At 43.3% G+C, this 20,549-nt stretch overlaps 2 protein-coding genes across 4 annotated transcripts; one reads left to right on the top strand and one right to left on the bottom strand.

Annotated features, from left to right (window-relative positions):
* Nucleotides 1-400: 400 nt before the first annotated feature.
* RPL36AL (ribosomal protein L36a like) lies at nucleotides 401-1,679 on the top strand. 2 transcript variants are annotated; one of them, XM_014592413.2, is made up of 2 exons: nucleotides 401-502; nucleotides 1,230-1,679. In XM_014592413.2, exon 2 carries the CDS (start codon nucleotides 1,261-1,263, stop codon nucleotides 1,579-1,581), a length of 321 nt encoding a protein of 106 aa, XP_014447899.1. In that variant the 5' UTR covers nucleotides 401-502; nucleotides 1,230-1,260; the 3' UTR covers nucleotides 1,582-1,679. The 2 variants fall into 2 exon arrangements, with proteins under 2 accessions (XP_014447899.1, XP_014447898.1); XM_014592412.2 differs by lacking the exon at nucleotides 401-502 and adding an exon at nucleotides 756-914.
* Nucleotides 1,680-6,014: 4,335 nt separating this feature from the next.
* On the bottom strand, nucleotides 6,015-20,526 carry LRR1 (leucine rich repeat protein 1). Of its 2 annotated transcripts, XM_006160492.3 has the most exons (4): nucleotides 20,233-20,526; nucleotides 15,742-15,840; nucleotides 9,990-10,711; nucleotides 6,015-6,445 (listed from the first exon to the last, which is right to left on the bottom strand). In XM_006160492.3, exons 1-4 carry the CDS (start codon nucleotides 20,443-20,445, stop codon nucleotides 6,205-6,207), a joined length of 1,275 nt encoding a protein of 424 aa, XP_006160554.1. In that variant the 5' UTR covers nucleotides 20,446-20,526; the 3' UTR covers nucleotides 6,015-6,204. The 2 variants fall into 2 exon arrangements, with proteins under 2 accessions (XP_006160554.1, XP_006160555.1); XM_006160493.3 differs by lacking the exon at nucleotides 9,990-10,711 and having other exon boundaries at nucleotides 6,287-6,445.
* Nucleotides 20,527-20,549: the final 23 nt, after the last annotated feature.

Here is a 20,549-nt window from a genome sequence, read left to right as displayed (position 1 = left end):
GCGGCCGGCGTCAGCCGCCCCCCCCGCCGCTAGGAGCCACGGCTCGGCATTGCCTCGGTCCTCTCCATTCAGCACCACGGGTCCCGGAACAAGCCCAGCCGCGGCCCCACCGCACCCCAGCTCGGTTACCTGCACCTCCAACAGCCCTGCGTCCTCTGCGCTCTCATCCTGACGCTGGCCCCGGACCGTCAAGACCCAGCGACGCAGCCTCGCCCCACTCCGGCAACCACCGTCCTGACAACCCGCGACTGGCCGGCGGAACGCCGCGGCCCTCTGGCCCACACCCCTCCGGCCCGCCCCTTAGGCCGTTGATTGGTGCTTCCCAGACGCGTCCGGAGGTGCCTGGCCGTGGCGGCCGGCCGCCCATTTGGTCCCCCGACCCTCGACTGCCTATTGGCTCGCGATACTGTCGCTCAGGTGCAGTTCCTACTTCCGTTGCGTTCCTCCCTTTCCTGTTAGGCGCGAGCTGCGCGAGGCGAGGGTCGTGCACGCCGACTTCTCGGTAAGCTAAGAATTGGGTCGTAGCGGTTCCGGCAGGAGCCTCCGCTACTCAGAATCTGGGGTTGGGTACATCCTTGTAGGGAAGAGTAGGCGAGACCTGCTTCCTTGGCTCGGTTGAGCTTAGGGGCTGACGTCTTCCCTTGGAACGGGGCTCACGCATGGCGGCGACTGGGCCGCAAGGCGCGCAGTCTTGTTAGGGACACGTCAGCTCTCGGGCTGCTGACGGGTGCCGGTGCTTCGGAGGGGGAAAGTGAAACCGACCGACGTGGGTCGGAGAAGGGACGGGACCAGCCGGAGCAGTAGCAGTCTACGTCGCACACTGCACCAGCCACACCCAAAGAGCTAAAAAATGAGTTGGTCTTGGACGGGGAATCGAAAACAAAATACCTTCTCTTTCTGTCGAGGAAAATACGGTAAACGCTACTGCGCTTTAGTTCTTGGGCAGCCACAATAAATTAAGCCCTGAGGAAACCCACTTTGTATGGATCACTGTACTAAGCTTCCCAGTATTACTGCTCTTGTTTTTTAGTGAATCTTGTTCTGTAAATGTTTCAGTAATTTAAGCAGTCAACAAAGGTGTGCATCTGGATGTGCATTTATTCATAATGAGAATGAGTACTTGATGGATTTATGCTTTACTAATTTATGTAATACTATTTTTCTACCAAACGCTTTTACATTTGAAGCTGTTTAATGTTCATTGCCTTATTTTAAATATTTTACTACAGTTCTCAACGTGAAGACAGCTCAACTGCCAAGATGGTCAATGTACCTAAAACTCGAAGGACTTTCTGTAAGAAATGTGGCAAGCATCAGCCTCACAAAGTGACCCAGTATAAGAAGGGCAAGGATTCCCTGTATGCTCAAGGGAAGAGGCGCTACGACCGGAAGCAGAGTGGCTATGGTGGGCAGACAAAGCCAATTTTCCGGAAGAAGGCTAAAACCACAAAGAAGATTGTCCTAAGGCTTGAGTGTGTTGAACCGAACTGCAGATCCAAGAGGATGCTGGCCATTAAAAGATGCAAACATTTTGAACTGGGGGGAGATAAGAAGAGAAAGGGCCAGGTGATCCAGTTCTAAACTTTGAGATTGCTTTGTTCTCTTAATTTTGAGCAGAAAATGCTGAAGATACAGAAAATTTACCTGTAGAAAAATAAATGGTGATATTCTTAATCAAACCTTTTGTGTTTTTTGACTTAGAATTGCAGTGTTTAGTGTGGTTCTAAATTCAGGGGGTAAAAAAATGAATTCTTTAGGTGTGAATTAAGTTTTAGCTTCTAAGAGCCTCACTTTTTTTTTTTTTTGGAGAGATTTTCACTGTAGGGCGCGTGCGCTCGCCAGACAGACAGAGAGAGACATAGAGACAGAAAGCGAGAAATCACCCGCCAGGGGGGATGGTCACGCTGCAATCCCTTCTCCTCCATTCTCCTCTCGGGATCTTGGGCACGCACGCACACGCGCCCGGCGTGAGTTTTAAGCCACCGGGTCCGGGACACGAACCGCGGTCGACTACGTGGGAGTCCAGCGACATGGCCATTACGCTAACTGCTGGTTCCCTAAGAGCCTCACTTCTTTATTGGAATTCTGTGTAAAGAACACAGAAGTCCACCCCAAACTTTACAACTAAGTTACAGGGATAAATCATATATAAAGGGGGAAAATAATACTTTTTGTCTTTTGGTCAATTTCAAATATACATGTTGTGTTGTGTGAATTCATAATCATGAGTGATGAGCAGCTGGGATGGTCTCAATCAGATGGTGAAAAAGGCAACGAAGGGGCCAGGAGGTGGCGTTGTGGTTGTGGTGCTAGACTTCCATAAGACTGACCACAGTTCCAGTCCCAGACTTGGCAGCTTGAAAATCACTCCTGGAATATGTGGTTGTATGCCCAAAATCCCTGGAGGAAATGGACTATGGTGTGGTTTTCTACCCTGGGAGGTCATTTCTCATTTCCCCTTTGTCACTGGCCAGTGCATGTGTCGTGACAAGAGACATTTAAAAAAAAAAAAAAAAAAGTAATGATGAAGTACGCCTGTGTATAGATGATGAATGGGGTGGAGGATACAAGTTGAGGCATAATTAAGAGCTCTCTATAATGAATGTGTTGTCCAGTAGGGGCTACTAGCAACATGGAGCTAATTAGAAATGTATCTGACTTCCAACTTAAAAGGTTCTAAAGATCGTGAAGACAAGATGAGTCCAAGATAAACACTGTTTATTGGAGCTCTATCACCCCCAATGGGGGGTGGCTATGCCACAATCCCTTCTCCATTCTCTCAGGACTGCAGGCATGTATACACACATGTAGGCTTGGCATTATTTTTCAAGTTGCTGAGTCCAGGATTCAAACCACCCTTGGCCATGCGGGAATCCACTGCCTTAAACCACCATGCCACCTGCTGACCCCTCTTACTGGACCTCTTAAGACAAAGTCTAGAAGGTAACTCAAATGTTAGAACAACTGAGGGTTGAGGAGGTAAACACTTAGGACAAAACTAATAGAAGGTGATACTCAGAATGTAAAGAATTGAGCCTAGTAATTCATGAAAGATAAGTTAAATATCAAAAAGTAAACTAGGAAAAAGGTTATAAGAGGACAAATTCTGATTTCTGTTTGTGAACTTAAGTCTACTGTATGATACATGGAGATGACTAAATGAGAAGAATGCAAAAGCTAGGGTGTAGGAGTAACAGATGGTTAGGACTTAGTTTCAATATAGCTGCACTTGCTGATGAAAAAATATTTTTCTACAATAATATGTAGAAATAAGACATATACAAGTCGATTTTTAGATACATCACTTTTTAAAGAACTACATTAATAACAGTGATTGTAATACTTCTAGGCAATCCCTTAGCAGTTATAATTGTGGGAAATCCTAAAATACTATATAGACTTCTTGGTTTTAAAAACCAAAAGTGGGTTACCTTGAGAAGGTAGTATAAAGCTTGGGCTTAAAGGCTGAACCCACATGATGGATCACAGTTCAAATGTGCAATGTGCTGTATGTCCAAAATACCAACAGGATGGGGCCCAGCAAGTAGCATTGTGTTTAGGGTGCTAGACTTCCACATGGCCAACTACAGTTCAAATCCTGACCTGGTGGCTTGCTGTCTCACTTTCCCTTTCTTTGGTCAAATTAAAAATAATATTAGCAAATGAAATTAAATAATTCTTAAAAAATAATAATAATAATCCCAACAGGATGAAGAGATTCTGGTGTGACCATACTCATGCCCATGCCAATGCACATACCCTTTGGCCAATAAAGCGGGAAAAAAAAAAACAGTTTAAAGAAAATCTCTGATCTGTGAGCCTGGACTATGGCTCGGTAGTAAAATGTAGTCTTCACTGAGGCATGCCCTCATGGGAAAGTTACTGGTTCATATCTGGAGACTCCCGTGAGTATGCCAGATACACACATACATGTGCCCGTGGTCCAGGCTGTCTAAGGCCATGGTGGGACTTGGTGTCAGAACCTGTTAGGGATGCTGTACCTCTCTCACTCACGGAATAAATTTAAAAATCTCTGATCAGGATTCATGTATCTTCCTTAGGGTGATATGTGAGGATTAATAAAATACTGTATATAAAACACCTGGAACAGAGTAGAGACCAGATAAATGGTGGCTCTTTTGTTTAAGGCACGTTTGTATTATATGTTTCACTTAATGAATTTTTTTGCAGGAAGAATTTGACCACTAGCAGTACAAATTTATATTCAACAAAAGAATTACTCATCTGGACTGATGCCTATACTACGATCTCAGCATCACCTGAGTCAAAACTGTATTTTGAAGATCATATATAAATACATTTTAACAAAAGTTTTCTAATATCTAAAATGATATTTATTCAGGAATAGTTTGAGTTTTCAGAAAAGGAAAAGAAATGCCCCAAATGAGAACCATTTTAGGAAGACAAGGGAAGAAGGTAGTTATTTTGTAAGAAAGTGTTTATAAAGACCTCACCCCCAAGCCTAAGACAGCAATGATATTATGCTAACAATGAAGAGGGGGTTTCTCTAGAAACTTTCTCTCTTCTCCTTCATTCCCCTAAAGCAGCTACCAGGCCACTGCAATGGTCTAGTGGAGATTTGAAGTAGCGCAGCAGGAAATAGAATGGAACAGCTAGTACTGATTCTATTTTCCATGATTCTTTCAAGCTGATTCCATTTCCATTTCTTCTGTCCCAGTTCAAATCACCATAATTTAGTTGGTGTATTGCTACGACATTTTAAGTTAAAAACTTAAAACATACTGAGTGACAAGAATAATAAACACAACAAACATTATGTGAAGAGTATCATAAAGCTTAGGGCCAGCTGATGGTGTAGTGGTTAAGGAAGCTGGCTCCCACATTGCCTTTTGTGCAGTTTGATTCTGGGACCGGTGGCTTGAAAAATACACATATGGGTACACTCCCAAAGCCTCAGGAGAAGAATGGAAAAGGGATTGCCATGTGGCCATCCCTCCTGCCCCAACCCCACAGTGGGGATGATAACTCACTTTCTCGGTTTTTCCCTGGTGAGTACATGGTGGGGATGATTGCTCACTTTCTCGGTTTTTCCCTGGTGAGTACAAGCACCCCATAGCAAACTTTTTTTTTGGAGAGGTTTTTTGCTATAGGGCGCGTGTGCTCGCCAGACAGAGAGAGACAGAGAGACAGCAAGCAGGAAATCACACCCCAAGGGGGATGGCCATGCCGCAATCCCTTCTCCTCCATTCTCTCGGGATCTTGGGCACGCACGCACACGCGCCTGGCGTGAGTTTAAGACACTGGGTCTGGGGCTCGAAATGCAGTCGACTATGTGGGAGTCCAGCGACATAGCCATTATGCTAACTGCTGGTCCCAGCACCCCATAGCAAACTTAAAAAGATGAAGTCAGTTTGTCCCAAAGCAATTCCTACTTTATGCCTAGTTATTATAAATTCCCTAAGTAGAATAATATACCTGAGAAACACAAAAAGTGGCATGCTTACATATACATTTTAAATTTCAATTTAAAGTTTAAAAAGTTTAATTTAGTATAGGGGATACACTGTTGCTGGAGGAAGGGAGGGAAGAAAGGAGGGAGAGAGAAAGAGGAAAGTGAGAAAGCACCACCCAAGGGGTATAGCCATGCTGCAATCCCTTATCTTCCCCCTCAGGATTTTGGGCATGTATGTGCCCAATGTGTTTAAGTCACCAGGTCCAGAACTTGAAGCACACAGTGATATGGGATCCAGCTACCTTAACCCTTATGCCACTGGCCCCATATATTAATAGTTTCATACTAAACAAGTCTTCACTGTAATTTAGAACATGTTAGTTCTCCAAGGTCTATTTTCCACACATAAAAGCTCAATTTAATTGAAATGGAAAAAGGAAGCTGGTAAGAAAATTCTTATATCCAAAGTGATCGAGATCAGTATCTACTTTACATTAAAGACAACCCTGTAGGGCATCCTGAAAACTTTATGCTATAATCAACACAAGTTCAATAAACTGATAAAAGGTTGACTCCACAATAAAATCAAATTTGCTTTTAATGGCAGTAAAGTTTTAGAGTCCAATAACTTAAGATGTTAGAATAACACATATTCTTCGTTTCAAACATTTATACAAAAACTTGTCTTTCTCCAAATTGCCTTTGTTAATCATAAATAAATCCCAAACTGATCTGTAACTAAATGAAATTTCCATTTGGGGTAACACCCATCACTTTAATGTATCAGAGGAATTTACGTAACAGGCGAGAGAACAGAAATAAGTGATAATAGCTGCTTCAGTGCCACCCATGTTATCTACTAAGACCACAGTGTGAGCAACAGAGTGTAGGTTCATGGTAGTAGTTTCCTGAATGAAAGAACTGAGACAGAATCTTCCACAAACGCAGGTTTTTGCAGTATCCAAGTCTTGGCAAAGATGGAAAGGAAGGATATGAGAACCATATGGAATCCTATAGAGAAAAAAAATGGTTTAAAAATATTTTATAATTTGTTACTAGATTAGGAATTGCATGTATTAGGACATCAGTTATTAGGACACTGAATTGTAATGATGGAAAAATTAAATTACTTCATTACTTAAGTGATTCAGTAGACTGCTGCATCCTTCCACCTGCTAAGCATGGAGAAAATACACTAAGAAACATCATGTGACATATTGTGAACCGAGGCTATACGGCCACTAGTCACCTAACAACCTGTTTAATGACCACTCCTATTTTAGGCCAGCTGTCCAGAGCAAGGAATTACCTTTCTCAGTCTGTGTGAGTCTCAAGAATCCTTTCTCAGTCTTTGTCTCTCCCGCCTTAGTATTCACTATACCAAGTATTTGCAATCATGTAAGACCACATATTTCATATATAAATTTGTACTTGGGACCAGGAGATCAGTTAGTGGTTATGGTGGTGGACTGCCACATGGCTGACAGTGGTTTGAGTCCTGGACTTGGTGGCTTGAAAATTATGCTGAGGCCATGCATGTGCATGCATGTGTGCCCAAAAATCTGACGAGGAGCGTGGAAGAGAAGGGATTGTGGTGTGGCCATTACCTGTGGGGAATATTTTCTAACTCCTACTCTCTGACTCTCTCCAGCAAGTGCACACACCCTATAGCAAAACTTTAAGGAAAAAAATAAATAAAATATGTCTATTATGTATACTCTCCTAGGCATCAATTGTTCAAAAGGGAATTTTAAACTGGTGTAAAACAAATTTAAAATACATGTTTTATACATTAATTTTTCTCTCCTTGCTGAGCAAGTAAGCTAACATTGCCTTGCTTAATTAAACCATCTTGTACTCTTACTTAAACACCCTTCAATCATACTCAATGCAATTAAAATCAAGTCAAACTAAGTATCATCAAGACACTAAGAAACAGGAGATTGCCTGCCCACTGCCCAACTCCTCACCACTAAACAAAACTATGCCCCAGTCACTTAGTCTCCCACTTGTTTTTTTGTTGTTTCTCTTGCACCTAGCCTAGGCTAGCAAATTATATGCATTCACATATTGTCCAATAAATAAGTAAACCTACTTTTATAACTTAAGCTAGAGTTAAAAACACTATTAGAAAAGTCTGAGAAGATACATATCAAACAAAAAAAAAATAGTGATTACCTTTGGTAGGAGAACTACGATTGGCCTTACTTGTAATTTTTCATACAAAAGGTGTATTAATTTGTTGCTTGTAAGTAGCAGCTTTATAAAATTCTCCCAAGAAGAGTTACTTAGTTGCCTCAGGCTACTTGATTAAAAGCTGAGAAAACAGATATCACTTAAAAATTGTTACTTTCTAACAACTAAAATTTCTACATATTTTCCTAAGAAACCCTAACTTTATGTTTGTAACCATTTATCAACAACTGGATAATAAGTATCACTGTTACCACTTTAGATCTTGACATATACATATATATTTTAACGAATGGGCTAAGGACCAGCAGATGGCATAATGGTTACGTGGCTAGACAACCACGTAGTCAACCGTGGTTAGAGTCCTGGATCCAGTGGCTTAAAACTCATCCCAGGTGCATGTGCATGCCCAGGATCCCAGGAGGAGAATTAAGGAGAAGGAATTGCGGTGTGGCCATCCCCACTGGGTGTGTGTGGGGGGGTGATTTCTCGCTTTCTGTCTCTGTCACTCCGGCAAGTGGATATGCCCTATAGGAAAACTTTCTCTAAAATAAAAACAAGGCTAAAGACATGCAAAATTATATTAATAGAGGTCAAGTTTAAAAATAATAATATTGGGCCATTGGAAAAGTCATGACATGTTTTTCCATGTAAAAATGATCAAGACTGGGGCCAGCAGGTGGCGTGGTAGTTAAGGCACTGGACTCCCACATAGCTGACTGAGGTTCGAGTTCTGAACCCGGCAGCTTGAAACTCACACTGGGAGCTTGTGAGTGTGTGACTGAAATCTCAAGAGGAGAATGGAGAAAGGATTGCAGCATGGCCGTCCCCCCCTGGGGGGAAGGTGATTTCTTGCTCTCTAGCTCAGTCTCTCTGTCGAGCATATATGCCTTATAGCAAAACATCCCTCCAAAAAAAAAAGCATCATTACTTTCCTGACAATCTAATATAATGCTCTTTTACCACTAAAAATTTTTTCTGAATTGTGCCTTACCTATTATTTATTCTTTTTGATTTGCCAGAGGGCACATATGCTTGCCAGGGGAAGACACACACAGAGAAAGAGAGAAAGCACCCCCCCACACACACACACACACAATGGTCATGCCACAATCCCTTCTCTTCCATTTCTCCATCCTTTCAGGGCATGCACATACACCTACCTGGTGTGTTTTTCAAGCCACTGAGTATGGGACTTGAACTACAGAGTTGACCACGTGAGATCCTGCTGCTTTAACTACAATGCCACTGGCTAGCCCATGCCTTGTCTATTGTACCACATTTTGATCATCCATCTATTTTTTTTTTTTTTTTGGAGATGTTTTTGCTATAGGGTGCGTGCACTCACCAGAGAGACAGAGAGACAGAAAGTGAGAAATCATCCCCCAGGAGGGATGGCCACGCCACAATCCTTTCTCCTCCATTCTCTTCTGGATCTTGGACACGCAAGCACACGCGCCTGGTGTGAGTTTAAGCCACTGGGTCCAGGAGGCGAACCACGGTCAGTTACATGGGAGTCCAGTGACATAGCCATTACGCTAACTACTGGTCCCCCATCTAATTTTTTCTTCCAACTCTGCACTTTTCCATCTTGGACTTCAATCATTTAGCCAATGTGTAGGTTTTCAAATCATCAAACACCATTACTATACTTTACATTTTGATACAACTTTCAAATTCAACTAAGTACAAATATAATATCTATCTCAGAAGAACAAAAGCCTTGGGAGCAATTCATTGCCAAAAGACACTACTTAGACTTCCCTTAAATTCACAATCATACCTGAACCTACCAGAGAAAGGGTGAAAGTACCCCCTAATAGGACATGGTCAATCCTGTCTCTCTTCCCCTTTCTCTATCCTGTCAGGATTTGGGGCACGTATGGGTATGCATTCAGCATTTTTTTCCCCCATAGAGTGTGTGTCAGAGAGAGAAAGAAATGATCCCCAAAGGGGATGGCCATGCCACAATCCCTTCTCCTCCATTCTCCTCTTGGGATTTTGGGCATGTGTCTGGTGTAAGTTTCAAGCCCCAGGTCTGGGACTTGAACTGTAATCAGCCATATGGGAGTCCAGTGCTTTAACCACCATGCCACCTGCTGGCCTCTATTGTGTTTTCTAAGCCACTGGTACGAGATTTGAGCAGCAGAGTTGACCAAGTAGGACCTGGCTCCTTTAACTACTAGGCCACAGGAGCGAACCCAAGGAAAATCATTCAGAGTTAAGGAGCAGCAAAAAGGCCATTGTAGCAAGGATCACACTGTGTACCATATTTATTACAGTTTGACTATTACTATTGAGTTTGATGAGAATACTAGGATGCTATTAAAGGTACCACATTTCATGACTATCAAAGTCTTACCTATTATACAGTATGGTGCGTGCAGAAGATTCCAATAAAGTTAATGGCATTTGCAGCATTACAACTGGAAGGACTTTTGGTTGTTCAAAAGTATTTCCAAAAAGATCCAAGTACTCAAGGGATAAATTTTTAAACTCACTAGGCAAAAATGGAAGCTTATTTCGAGCAGCTGACAAAAAACGAAGGTTTGTTAGTTGTCCCATCTTGCAAGGAAATCGAATCAATTCATTATCATCAAGTTTTAAATCTGTAAGTTCTCGGAGCTGACAAAATTGTACAGGGAGTGCCTTGATTTTGTTCTTGCTGAGATCCAAACTCCGGAGTGATTTCTGGAGTGTAGACTGACACAAGGCTACACTAAATGACTCCAAGTGATTGTCGTTCAGGTTAAGATCCTGAAGGTATATGAGGTCTCCAATTGTGGCAGGAAGCTTTTTTATATGGTTGTGACTCAAGTCTAACTTCCTAAGGTTTTTTAAGCAAAGCATACGCATATCAACCCGGACAAGTCCACAGTAAGAAGTTTGAAGCTGTTCCAGAGAATGTGGAAAGTTTTTGCTTAGAGGATAGTCCTTTTTGGATGTAATAACCATTTTAGTTTTAAATTTTTCAAATTCTGACGTCTTCACTGGTGTGAGCGTTGAAAGTGGTACATCAACATCACAACCTCTATGAGCCAGTCTTACAGCTGAAAGAAAACCCTTTAAACTTCCAGAGTTGGCCTGAACAAACAAAAATAAATTGTAAGTTACAAATATCATTTTAGATACCATATACACGCTAGTTCTTTTCATAATAAATTCTATAGTTACATATGAAAGTGATAAATCATTTATTGAAATTAACTGTAAAAAATATTTTTTTTAGCATTCTAGTTTCACTAAGTTTTAACTTTACAAGTCTTAAAAATTATGCTGACACTTTTTTAAGAGTTATCTTAGGGGGGATCAGCAGTTAGTGTAATGGCTATGTCACTGGACTCCCATGTAGCCAACCGCAGTTTGCGTCCTAGACCCAGTGGCTTAAACTCACGCTGGGCACGTGTGTGTGCATGCTCAAGATCCCCAAGGTAGAAGGGATTGCAGCATGGCCATCCCCCCGGGGGGTGATTTCTCGCTTTCTATCTCTCTGTCTCTCTCTGTCTTTCTGGCGAGCGCACGTGCCCTATAGCAAAAACCTCTCCAAAAACAAACAAAAAAAAGAGTTATCTTAGGGGGATCAGCAGTTGGTGTAATGGCTATGTCGCTGGACTTCCATATAGTTGACCGTGGTTTGAGTCCCGGACCTTGTGGCTTAAACTCACACTGGGCGCGTGTGCATGTGTGCCCAAGATCCTGAGAAGAGAATGGAGGAGAAGAGATTGTGGTGAGACCTTTCCCCCTGAGGGGTGATTGTTTTGCTTTCTGTGTCTCTGTCTCTCTGTCTTTCTGGTAAGTGAACGTGCCCTATAGCAAAAACCTCTCCAAAAAGAAAAGAATTATTTTATTTAACTTTATTTATTTATTTAAAATTTTGATGCGAGAGGGAGGGGGGAGAGAGAGAGGGGGGGGAGAGAGAGAGAGAGAGAGAGAGAGAGAGAGAGAGAGGAAATGCTGACATATTTTAAATAAAACTATTTGGCCAGCAGGCGGTCTGGAGGTTAAGGCAGCTGGATCCCACACGACTGTCTTTGTGGTTTCAGTCCTGGGCTAAGAAGCTTGAAAATTACAATGGGCTCACGTATGTGCATGCTCAAAATCCCAAGAGGAGATGGGATTGCAATGTGCCCATTCCCTCTTGGGGGTGATTTCTCTCTTTCCGGAGAGTGCATATGTCCAATTATCAAACTAAAAACAAAACTGTTCAAAGGGGAAATCATAAGAGTATTAAATAAGATAGGAATATGTTAAATTTTCATTTAAGGGGGACAACAGGTGGCGTGGAGCTAGACTCTGACATGGCCAAATGTGGTTTAAGTTGTGGACCTGGTGGCTTTAAAATCACACCAGGTGTATGTGCATGCATGCCCCAAATCCCAGGAGAATGGTGAAAGGATTGTGGCATGGTCACTGCCCCAGGAGGGTGATTTTTCACTTTTCCTGTCACTGTCTCTGTCTCTCCCAGCAAATGCATGTACCCTATGACTTCAAAAAAAAAATTATTTTATTTAACTTTATTTATCCATTTATTTATTGTTTTTTTAAAAATTTGACCAGAGAGGGACAAAGAGAAAGAGAGAGAGAGAGAGAGAGAGAGAGAGAGAGAGAGAAGTGAGAAAGTCACCAGGTCCGGGATTTGAACTGTGGTCGGCTCCATGGGGGTCCAGCACCCTTAACCACCACGCTACCCACTAGGTCCCCCTATGGCTTTTAAAACCTCTAAAAAAATTAAAAAATAAAATTCCATTTAAGATTTCTGTCAAAGATGAACAGACTTAGACCTCTACTCCTTCTGAGACAGGCCAATGCTGGGTACATTAAATGCCCAGGATACCATTTGTAAAGACTAGAGTTGACGGGACCAGCAGGTGGTATAATGGCTACGTTGCTGGACTCCCATGTAGTCGATCGCGGTTCAAGTCCTAGACCCGGTGGCTCACACTCACACCAGGCATGTGTGCATGCTTGCCCAAGATTCCAAGAGGAGAATGGAGGAGAAGAGATTGTGGTGTGGCCATCCCCCCTGGAGGGTGATTTCTTGCTTTCTGTCTCTTTGTTTCTGTTTTTCTGGCAAGTGCATGTGCTCTATAGCAAAAACTTCTCCACACACAGAAAAAGGAATACATTATTATTTTGGCAGCAGTGGACAGAATAAACACGAGTGGCAAAAGTCTGGAGATGTGGGTCACCTAGGTACAGCAGGGGCTTACAGTCTTGGGAGTCACCCACAATTACAGCTGAGCTGTGGGAATAGAAGGCAGGTCTGGTATAGAACAGGAAGAGGATTGAAATAAAGTCTTTGCAGGGACCGGCAGTGGTGTGGTGGTTAAGACGCTGGACTCCTAGTGGTCAGCTATGGCTTGATTCCCGGACCTGGAACCTTGTTTTCTCACTTTCCCTTTCTCTCTCCCTGATTAAATATAATAATAACAAATGGAATTAAATAAATAACTTAAAAAAAAAAAAGAATCAGGCCTACTTGTCTCAGGAGTCAGAACCTGGCTGGGAAATTCCAAGAAACATACACATGTGGCTGATGGCAGCCAGAATCTCAGACCTAGGATTGGTACATGTGCATGCATGCATACCCCAAATCCTGATGGGGCAGAGAAAAAAGGATTGTGGCATGACTTAACCCCATTGGAGGATGCTTTCTGTCAAGCACATGTACCTTCTAGCAATAAAACTTTTTTTAAAAGGATTATTTTATTTAACTTTATTTATTTAGTTATTTTTAATTTGGCCAGAAAGGGACAAAGAGAGAGGGAGAGAGAAAGGGGGGGGGGAAGAAACTATAGAAAAAGAAAATAAAGCCTTTATTTGGGAACAACAACAACAACAAAATTGCCAGGGAGTTGGCTATGGGGTCTGGTGGTTAAAAGAACCAGATCCCACACAGCTGACTATGCAGTTCAAGTCCTGGATCTGGTGGCTTGAGAAACACACCAGGCCATGTGTGTGTGTACTCAAAATCCAGAAGGGGTAGAGAAATGGAGAAGGCCTGCAGTGTGACCATGTGTCCCTCCATCTCTGTCCCTGTATGTACCCTCTTGTAGGGTGAGGGAGGGAGAAAAGGAAAGAAAGAAAAATGTTACTAGATGAGATACACAGGAGTTGCTGAGAAAACTGAAAGGAAACCAAGGTAGCGTCCTATCACAGATGCCAATAAAGAGTTTTATTAACAAAAGGGTGGTCACTGGTGTCAAATCCTATAGACTCCCCAAAGATGGGAAATAGTGACAATTTGACTGTCAAACAGGAAGGAAATCACTGATTTGTGAGTTTTCAATAAACCAATCAAAGTAAAGATCAAAAGGGATAGTAAGAAGTGAAAATAATGGATTCAGCCTTGCCTTTCCAGAAATGAGTCTATTTTATTTATTTGTTTTTTTTTGGAGAGGTTTTTACTATAGGGCACATGCACTTATCAGAAAGACACAGAGATAGAAAGCAAGAAATCACCCCCCAGGGGGGATGGCCACATCACAATACCTTCTCCTCCACTCTCCTCTCGGGATCTTGGGCATACACACACAAGCACCTAGCGTGAATTTAAGCCACCAGGTCCGGGACTCGAACCATGGTTGATTACATGGGAGTCCAGTGACATAGCCATTACGCTGGTCCCATTATTTTTTATTTCTTCAATCATTAAGACATTAGCTTGGTTTAGGATAGAAAGAAGTTAGGGGGCTGGCATGTGGCGTAGTGGTTAAAGTCCTGGACTCTCACCTGGCCAACCAGGTTCAAGTCCTGGATGCAGCAGTTTGAAACTCATGCCAGGTGTGCATGTGTGTGTGCCCAAAATCCAGAAATGAGGACGGAAGAGAAGGGATTGTGGCATGGCCACCCCCCATTGGGGGGTGATTTCTTGCTTTGTGTCTCTGTCTCTTTGTCTCTAGCAAGTCCATGAAAACTATAGCATAACTTTCTCAAAAGAGAAAAAAGAATAAGAAGTTCTTAGAAGGATATGCTGAAGATCAATGAAAAATCACAACAATAAGGTAGGACAATACGATCCCATTCAGTTCAAATGCCTTAAATAGTTACTAAACTTCAAATGTTTGCAAAGCATTTTAGAGTTTCGGATAATATAAGGTTGAATAAGATACTATTAATATCCTTTAGGAAGGGAAAAAAAGAAACAAAGGAAGATGGGGCAAAGAAAAATTTTATTTGAATGTTATTTTAAAAATTGGTTACAGTTGGGACCAGCAGTTAGCTTAATGGCTATGTCCCCCGACTCCTATGTAGTCAACTGCAGCTCGAGTCCCAGACACGGTGGTTTACAATCACACCGGGTACATGTGCATGCATGCCCAAGATCCCAACAGGAGAATGGAGGAGAAGGGATTGTGGTGTGGCCATCCCCCCTGGGGGGTTATTTCTCGCTTTCTGTCTCTCTGTCTCTCTCTGCCTTTCTGGCGAGCGCATGCACCCTACAGTAAAAACCTCTCAAAAAAAAAAAAATTGGTTACAGTATATAAAATACAAAATTATATGGTTCTAATTGCATTTTAGCCCCCTTTTTTAAACCAAAGTTTGTATTCATGAGCTGTGATTTAGCTGATAAAATGTAGACCTGTGCTTCCTGCCTGACAGAGGTTCAGTTTAAGAACACCCTAAGGCTCCATCTTGGGCGCAGAGGCGAATCCAATTTTCATCCCATCCTGGGAACTTTACTAAGGATAACTGCTCTTTCAGAAGACTTCAAGCATACTGGGGAAGCTGTCTCTTAAGCCATCCCCTCTTCAACTACACCTCTAGAAGTCTGTCCCTACTCCCTATATGGGATATCAGGATGCTCTTTAAAGAAAGTACAACCAAGCAACTAACTACTGATTTTTTGTTTTGTTTTGTTTTGTTTTTTAATTTCTTGCCAAAGGGCATGCACGCTTGCTAGAGAGACAGAAAGCATCCCTCACAGTGAATGGTCACATGGCAATACCTCTTCTCTTCTCCCTTTCAGGATTTTGCGCATGCAAGTACATGAGCCCAGCATGTTTCTCAAGTCACAAGCTCTGCAACTCAAACCACATGATCGGCTGTGTGGGATCCAGCCACCTTCACCACCACACCATGAGCTGGCCCCATTGATATTTTTAATATCATACCTTACTGAGACAGATATCCACAGGAGGCTCCTTTAACCGAACAGTGGCTTTCCCCTCTTCTACAAATTTGGTGAAGAACTGCTCAACATTCTCCTTTAGCTGTATAAAATCAATGGGAAAAAAGGACAAAACTTGCTGTTGTTACTCAATAACATTTATTACAAATTCTATGTACCAGTCACTCTACCAGGCATTAGTTTGGCTTTCAGACTGGAAGTCCGAGTGTTTAACAGTTTGTTGTTGATGTGTTGTTTTTCTCCCACTCTAACTACCTACAGTAACAGCTGTCAGTAGTAGCTACTTGCATTAATAACCTCAGTTCATTTGTTTGGGGGAGGCATGCCTTCCACTAGATTTCATATAAACTCCACAAGTGGAAATCTTCTCTCTTTTATTATTATATCCACAGAGCTAGGATAGTGACAGACACACAATAGATGCTCAACATGAACTTTTCTTTCTTCCCTCCTTCCTTTCTTAATTTGCTATAGAATGTGCATTTACTAGAGAGAGGGAGGGAATGTGAGAAAGCACACCCAGGAAGAGTGGGGCAGGGGATGGCCACACTGCAATCCCTCCTCACTTGTCCCCTTGGGGTTTTGGGCAGAAACGCACAAACTCCTGGCGTTTTCAAGCCTGTAGGTCTGGGTCTCAAACTGCAGTTGGTCATGTAATATCCAGCAGGCTTAACCATCATGCCACTGGCTGGCCCAATGCTCAAAAATTTTAATGACTGATGCTGCTTCTGCTTTAGACTTCAACAACTATTTACTGAAAGGCCACCATGTATCACTTACTATGATAGGGGCTTAGGACAGAGGAGTGAATAAAACTGACATGGTAACTACACTTAGAAAGCTAACAATCTAATGAGACTTTTTTTTTTCAGAGGTTTTTATATCAGGGTGCATGTACTCACCAGAGAAAGAAACAGAGATAATGAAAGGGCAAATGAGAAATCACCCCCCCAGGGGAGATAGTCACCCTGAAATCCTTTCTTTAGGGATCTTGGGCACAAACACACATGCTCCCAGTGTGATTTTCAAGCCACTGGGTCTGGGACTCAAACCAGTCTGCCATGTGGAAGTCGAGTGACATAATTACTACTCCATCTGCTGGTCCCAAAGACAATTATTAAACAAAGAAATACAAACTTGAGAAATTATTAAGACAAGGGTGGTGCAGGCTGCAATAACTTCTTAAAAATATATCAGGTGTGTGTGCTCACTGCAGAGAGATGAAGTACCACCCAAGGAAGATAGCCATGTTGCAATCCCTTCTCCTTCATTCTCCTCTCAAGATTTTAGGCATAGGGCTACGGTGAAGGTGGCGGAGAGAATGGTGCAGCACTGGTGTCCGCATGCAAAAATTAAAAAAAAAAATATTAGGCACACATGTACATACACCTGTGTTTTTTTCAAGCTGCTGGTCTGGGATTTGACCTTCTCAACTGGCCATGTGGAATCCAGCTGCCTTAATCACTAAAACACCAGTGGGCTCCTGCAATGACCTTTCATAGCATGAAAATCTTATTTGGTCTAAGAGTATTAAGGTAACCTTAGAAGTGAAAACTGAAGGTTTGGGAGATGTTGGGCAAGTGAACACACTGAGGAGAGATTGGGCTAGCCAGCAAACTATTAGGTCATTAGAAAGTCATGACTTTCCTGACAACCCCATAAAAACAAACAAACAAACAAACAAAAACTGAGGAGAGATGAAGAGGATAGCATTCCAGTAAAAAACAAAAACAAAACAAACAAAAAAAAAAACCACGTGCCAGCCAGCAGGCAATGTGGTGGTTGAAGGGCTGGTGACCAACTCTGTGGTTCAAGTCCTGAATCTGGTGGCCTAAAAAAGTCAGGGCATGGTGCCCAAGATTCAGAGAGAATGCAGAAGGGACTGGGGAGTGATTCCTCACTTTCCCTCTGTCTCTCTTGGGCAAGCACACACACCCTATTGCCAAAAAATAAAAAATAAAAAGGAATGTGTGTGAAGCCATGAAAACAAGACAGACTTTGCAGGTGAGTATGAAGAGTAAACAGATTAGATGGTGAAAGATTTTATAACCCATATTAATTTCAGTTTTTATCCTAGGAGCAATGAAATGTACCAAAGGATTTTAAGGTAGGAAACATGATTAGATATGCATGTATTAAAAGTTCCTTCAGGGGTCAACATAGCGGTTGGGGCACTGGACTCTCGCATGATCATGCTGTTTGAGTCCTGGCCTAGGGGACTGAAGCTCAAGCTGAATGCAGTGTGTCCATGCTCAAGATTTTGGGAAGAGAAGGGATTGCAGAGTCGCCCCCCCGCCTCCCGGGAGTGATTTCTTACTCTCCGTCCGACGAGAGTACGCATCCTATAGCAAAAATCTTTTCTTTTTTTTTTAAGTTCCATTAATTAGAGCCAGCAGGTGACATGGAGGTTAGGGTGCTGGCTTTCACATGACCAACTCTATGGTTTGAGTCCTGGACCTGGCAGCTTTAGAATCAAGAGGGGTGTGTACATGTGTGCCCCAACTCCCAAGAGGAGAATACAGAAGGGAATGATATGTGGCCATCCCTCCTGGAGGTGATTTCTCACCTACCTCCCAATCTCCCTCCAGAGAGCACATGAGTTCTATAGCAAAACCTAAATAAAGTAAAATAATAAAAATCAAATCCCTTTAACTAAAATGTAAAGCATAAATTCTAGGAAAGGAGAGGATGAGATATGGGAAGGACAAAGGTCCAAGTAGGGAAATTCCTAAGGCTAGCCAGAAAAGGAATGGTGGTAGTTCAGAAGATAGCTGGGATTGGAGACCAGCAGGTGATGAAACGGTTATGTCGCTGGATTTCCAAGTAGTCGACCACAGTTCAAGTTCCAGATCCAGTGGCTTAAAACTCACACTGGGCACTTGTGCATGCATGCCCAAAATTGTGAGAGGAGAATGGAGAAGGGATTGTAGTGTGGCCATTCCCCCGGGTGGGGAGTTCTCGTTTTCTGTCTCTCTGGTGAGCGCATGCACCCTATAGCAAAAATCTCTCTCTCTCAAAAAAAAAAAAAAAAAAAAGACAGCTGGGATAAAGGACATACACAAATTTGAGATACTTAGGAGGCAGAATTGAAAAAACTAACTAATATACTGGACATGGAGAATCAAGGATTTCTGAATCCGAAGGGCTGGTTTGGGGAGTGGCAAGGAAAATTAATTTCTATACATTGTGAAACTAAAGTGCTGCAATACATCCAAGTGAAGATTTCAAGCAGGGAGTAGGTCCAGTTGTGGAAGCTAAGACTGAGTTAGTATAGGAGTCATAGATGTATGGTAACTGAAGTCATGAGACAGGAAGAATAGAGGGTGTAAAAAAAGAGGTGCTGGCTTCCAACATGGCTGACTGAGGTTCAAGCCCTGGTCCTGTCGGTTTGCTTTGTCTCTCTCTCGAGTCAAACTGAAAAATAATAATAACAAAAACAGTGTTAAAAAAAGGCCCTAGAGTTTCCTACTGCTCCACAGAAATGAAAATACTCTGAACCTGGGCCAGCAGGTGGCACAGTGGTTAAGGTATTAGACTTTGACAGGGTCCCTCCGGGTTTGAGTCCCAGATCTGGTGGCTTGAAAGTCATGCCAGTCACATGTTTGTGTGTTCCCAAAATCCCAGGAAAATGAAGGGACTGGTGGTACGTGTCCATTCTCCTTGGAGGGGGGTGTGATTGCTCACTGTCCCTCACAGTCTCGCTCTCTCTCTCACTCCTCTTCAAAGAGTGTACTTGCTCTATGGTGAAGACCTTAAAAAGCAAAACAAACAAAAAAATCCACTCTGGATCTCAAAATTCACATCAAACGTTTGAGGGGGAATAAGTGGGATGTGGTAACCAGTAAATTTAATAAAAATATCAAGGTGCAGCCTGATACATTACTGCTTTACCATTCTATCTATCTGGCCTATTGACCTTGCAAGTCATTTCTTAAGAGCTCCTGTTTAAAAAAGCAAAAAATTAGGAGAGAATACTGTAAGAGAAACGGAATTTACTGAATGCAGTGCAGTTATGCTACTGTACCCCCCAAATGGACAGCTGCATGAAACTGAACCTGCTGCCCCGCAGTTTGGAATTTCAGAAGCTTGGAAAGGGCGCGGTTGGTACGTAGTAATAAATAGCACGCTGTCAGTTCAGGGGCGCCAAGAAACAGAATTTACTGAACTCAAGTGCAGTTATTTCAATATACTCCCAAACTGGACAGCTGCTTCATTTACAATCGCTGCCCGCCTTGGAAACTTCAGAGGCTTCAACAGGGCGGAGCTCCTGCCTCCAGGTAAACAGCAGAGCCGTGAATTCAGAGTGGCAGAGCGAGCACCACAGCGCAAACAGCGCTCTCTGGAACACTCCTTCGGGTCGGAGCTCCGCCACAGCTCAGGAACCCCGAGGCCGGCTGCAGCCCCGGGCACAGCGCGGCGCGAGGCCGGAGGCTCGCCCGCCACGGGACCCCTGCAGGACCCCCGCTCGGCGCACCTCGTAGCGCGTCCCGCGCTTGTCCTTCAGGGTGGAGATGAGCAGGCAGGCGCGCGGCGGGCCGCCCGGCTCGCCCCCAGCCCGGGGGCGCGGCTGGCTCCGCGGTGTCTGCTGACACAGGCTCAGCACAGCTCGGACGCCCTTGCCCCGGTTCCTCAGCCCCAAGGCCGGCAAGTGGCGGGGGGTCACCTCCACGTCGCAGTGCAGCTTCATCTCGCCGAGCAGCGGCCACCAGGCCGCTCGGCTTTGAAACTTCCTCCTTCCCGCCACCCGCGCGGCCGCCGGGGGCCTCCAGCCCGCAGGCTGTCCCGCGGCCC

This window comes from Tupaia chinensis, unplaced genomic scaffold (genome assembly GCF_000334495.1).
Source record: "Tupaia chinensis unplaced genomic scaffold, TupChi_1.0 Scaffold000688_1, whole genome shotgun sequence".
In the NCBI taxonomy this organism is placed as follows: domain Eukaryota; kingdom Metazoa; phylum Chordata; class Mammalia; order Scandentia; family Tupaiidae; genus Tupaia; species Tupaia belangeri.
The sequence above is the reverse complement of the archived record's forward strand: the minus strand, read 5'-3'. Positions and strand labels throughout refer to the sequence as shown.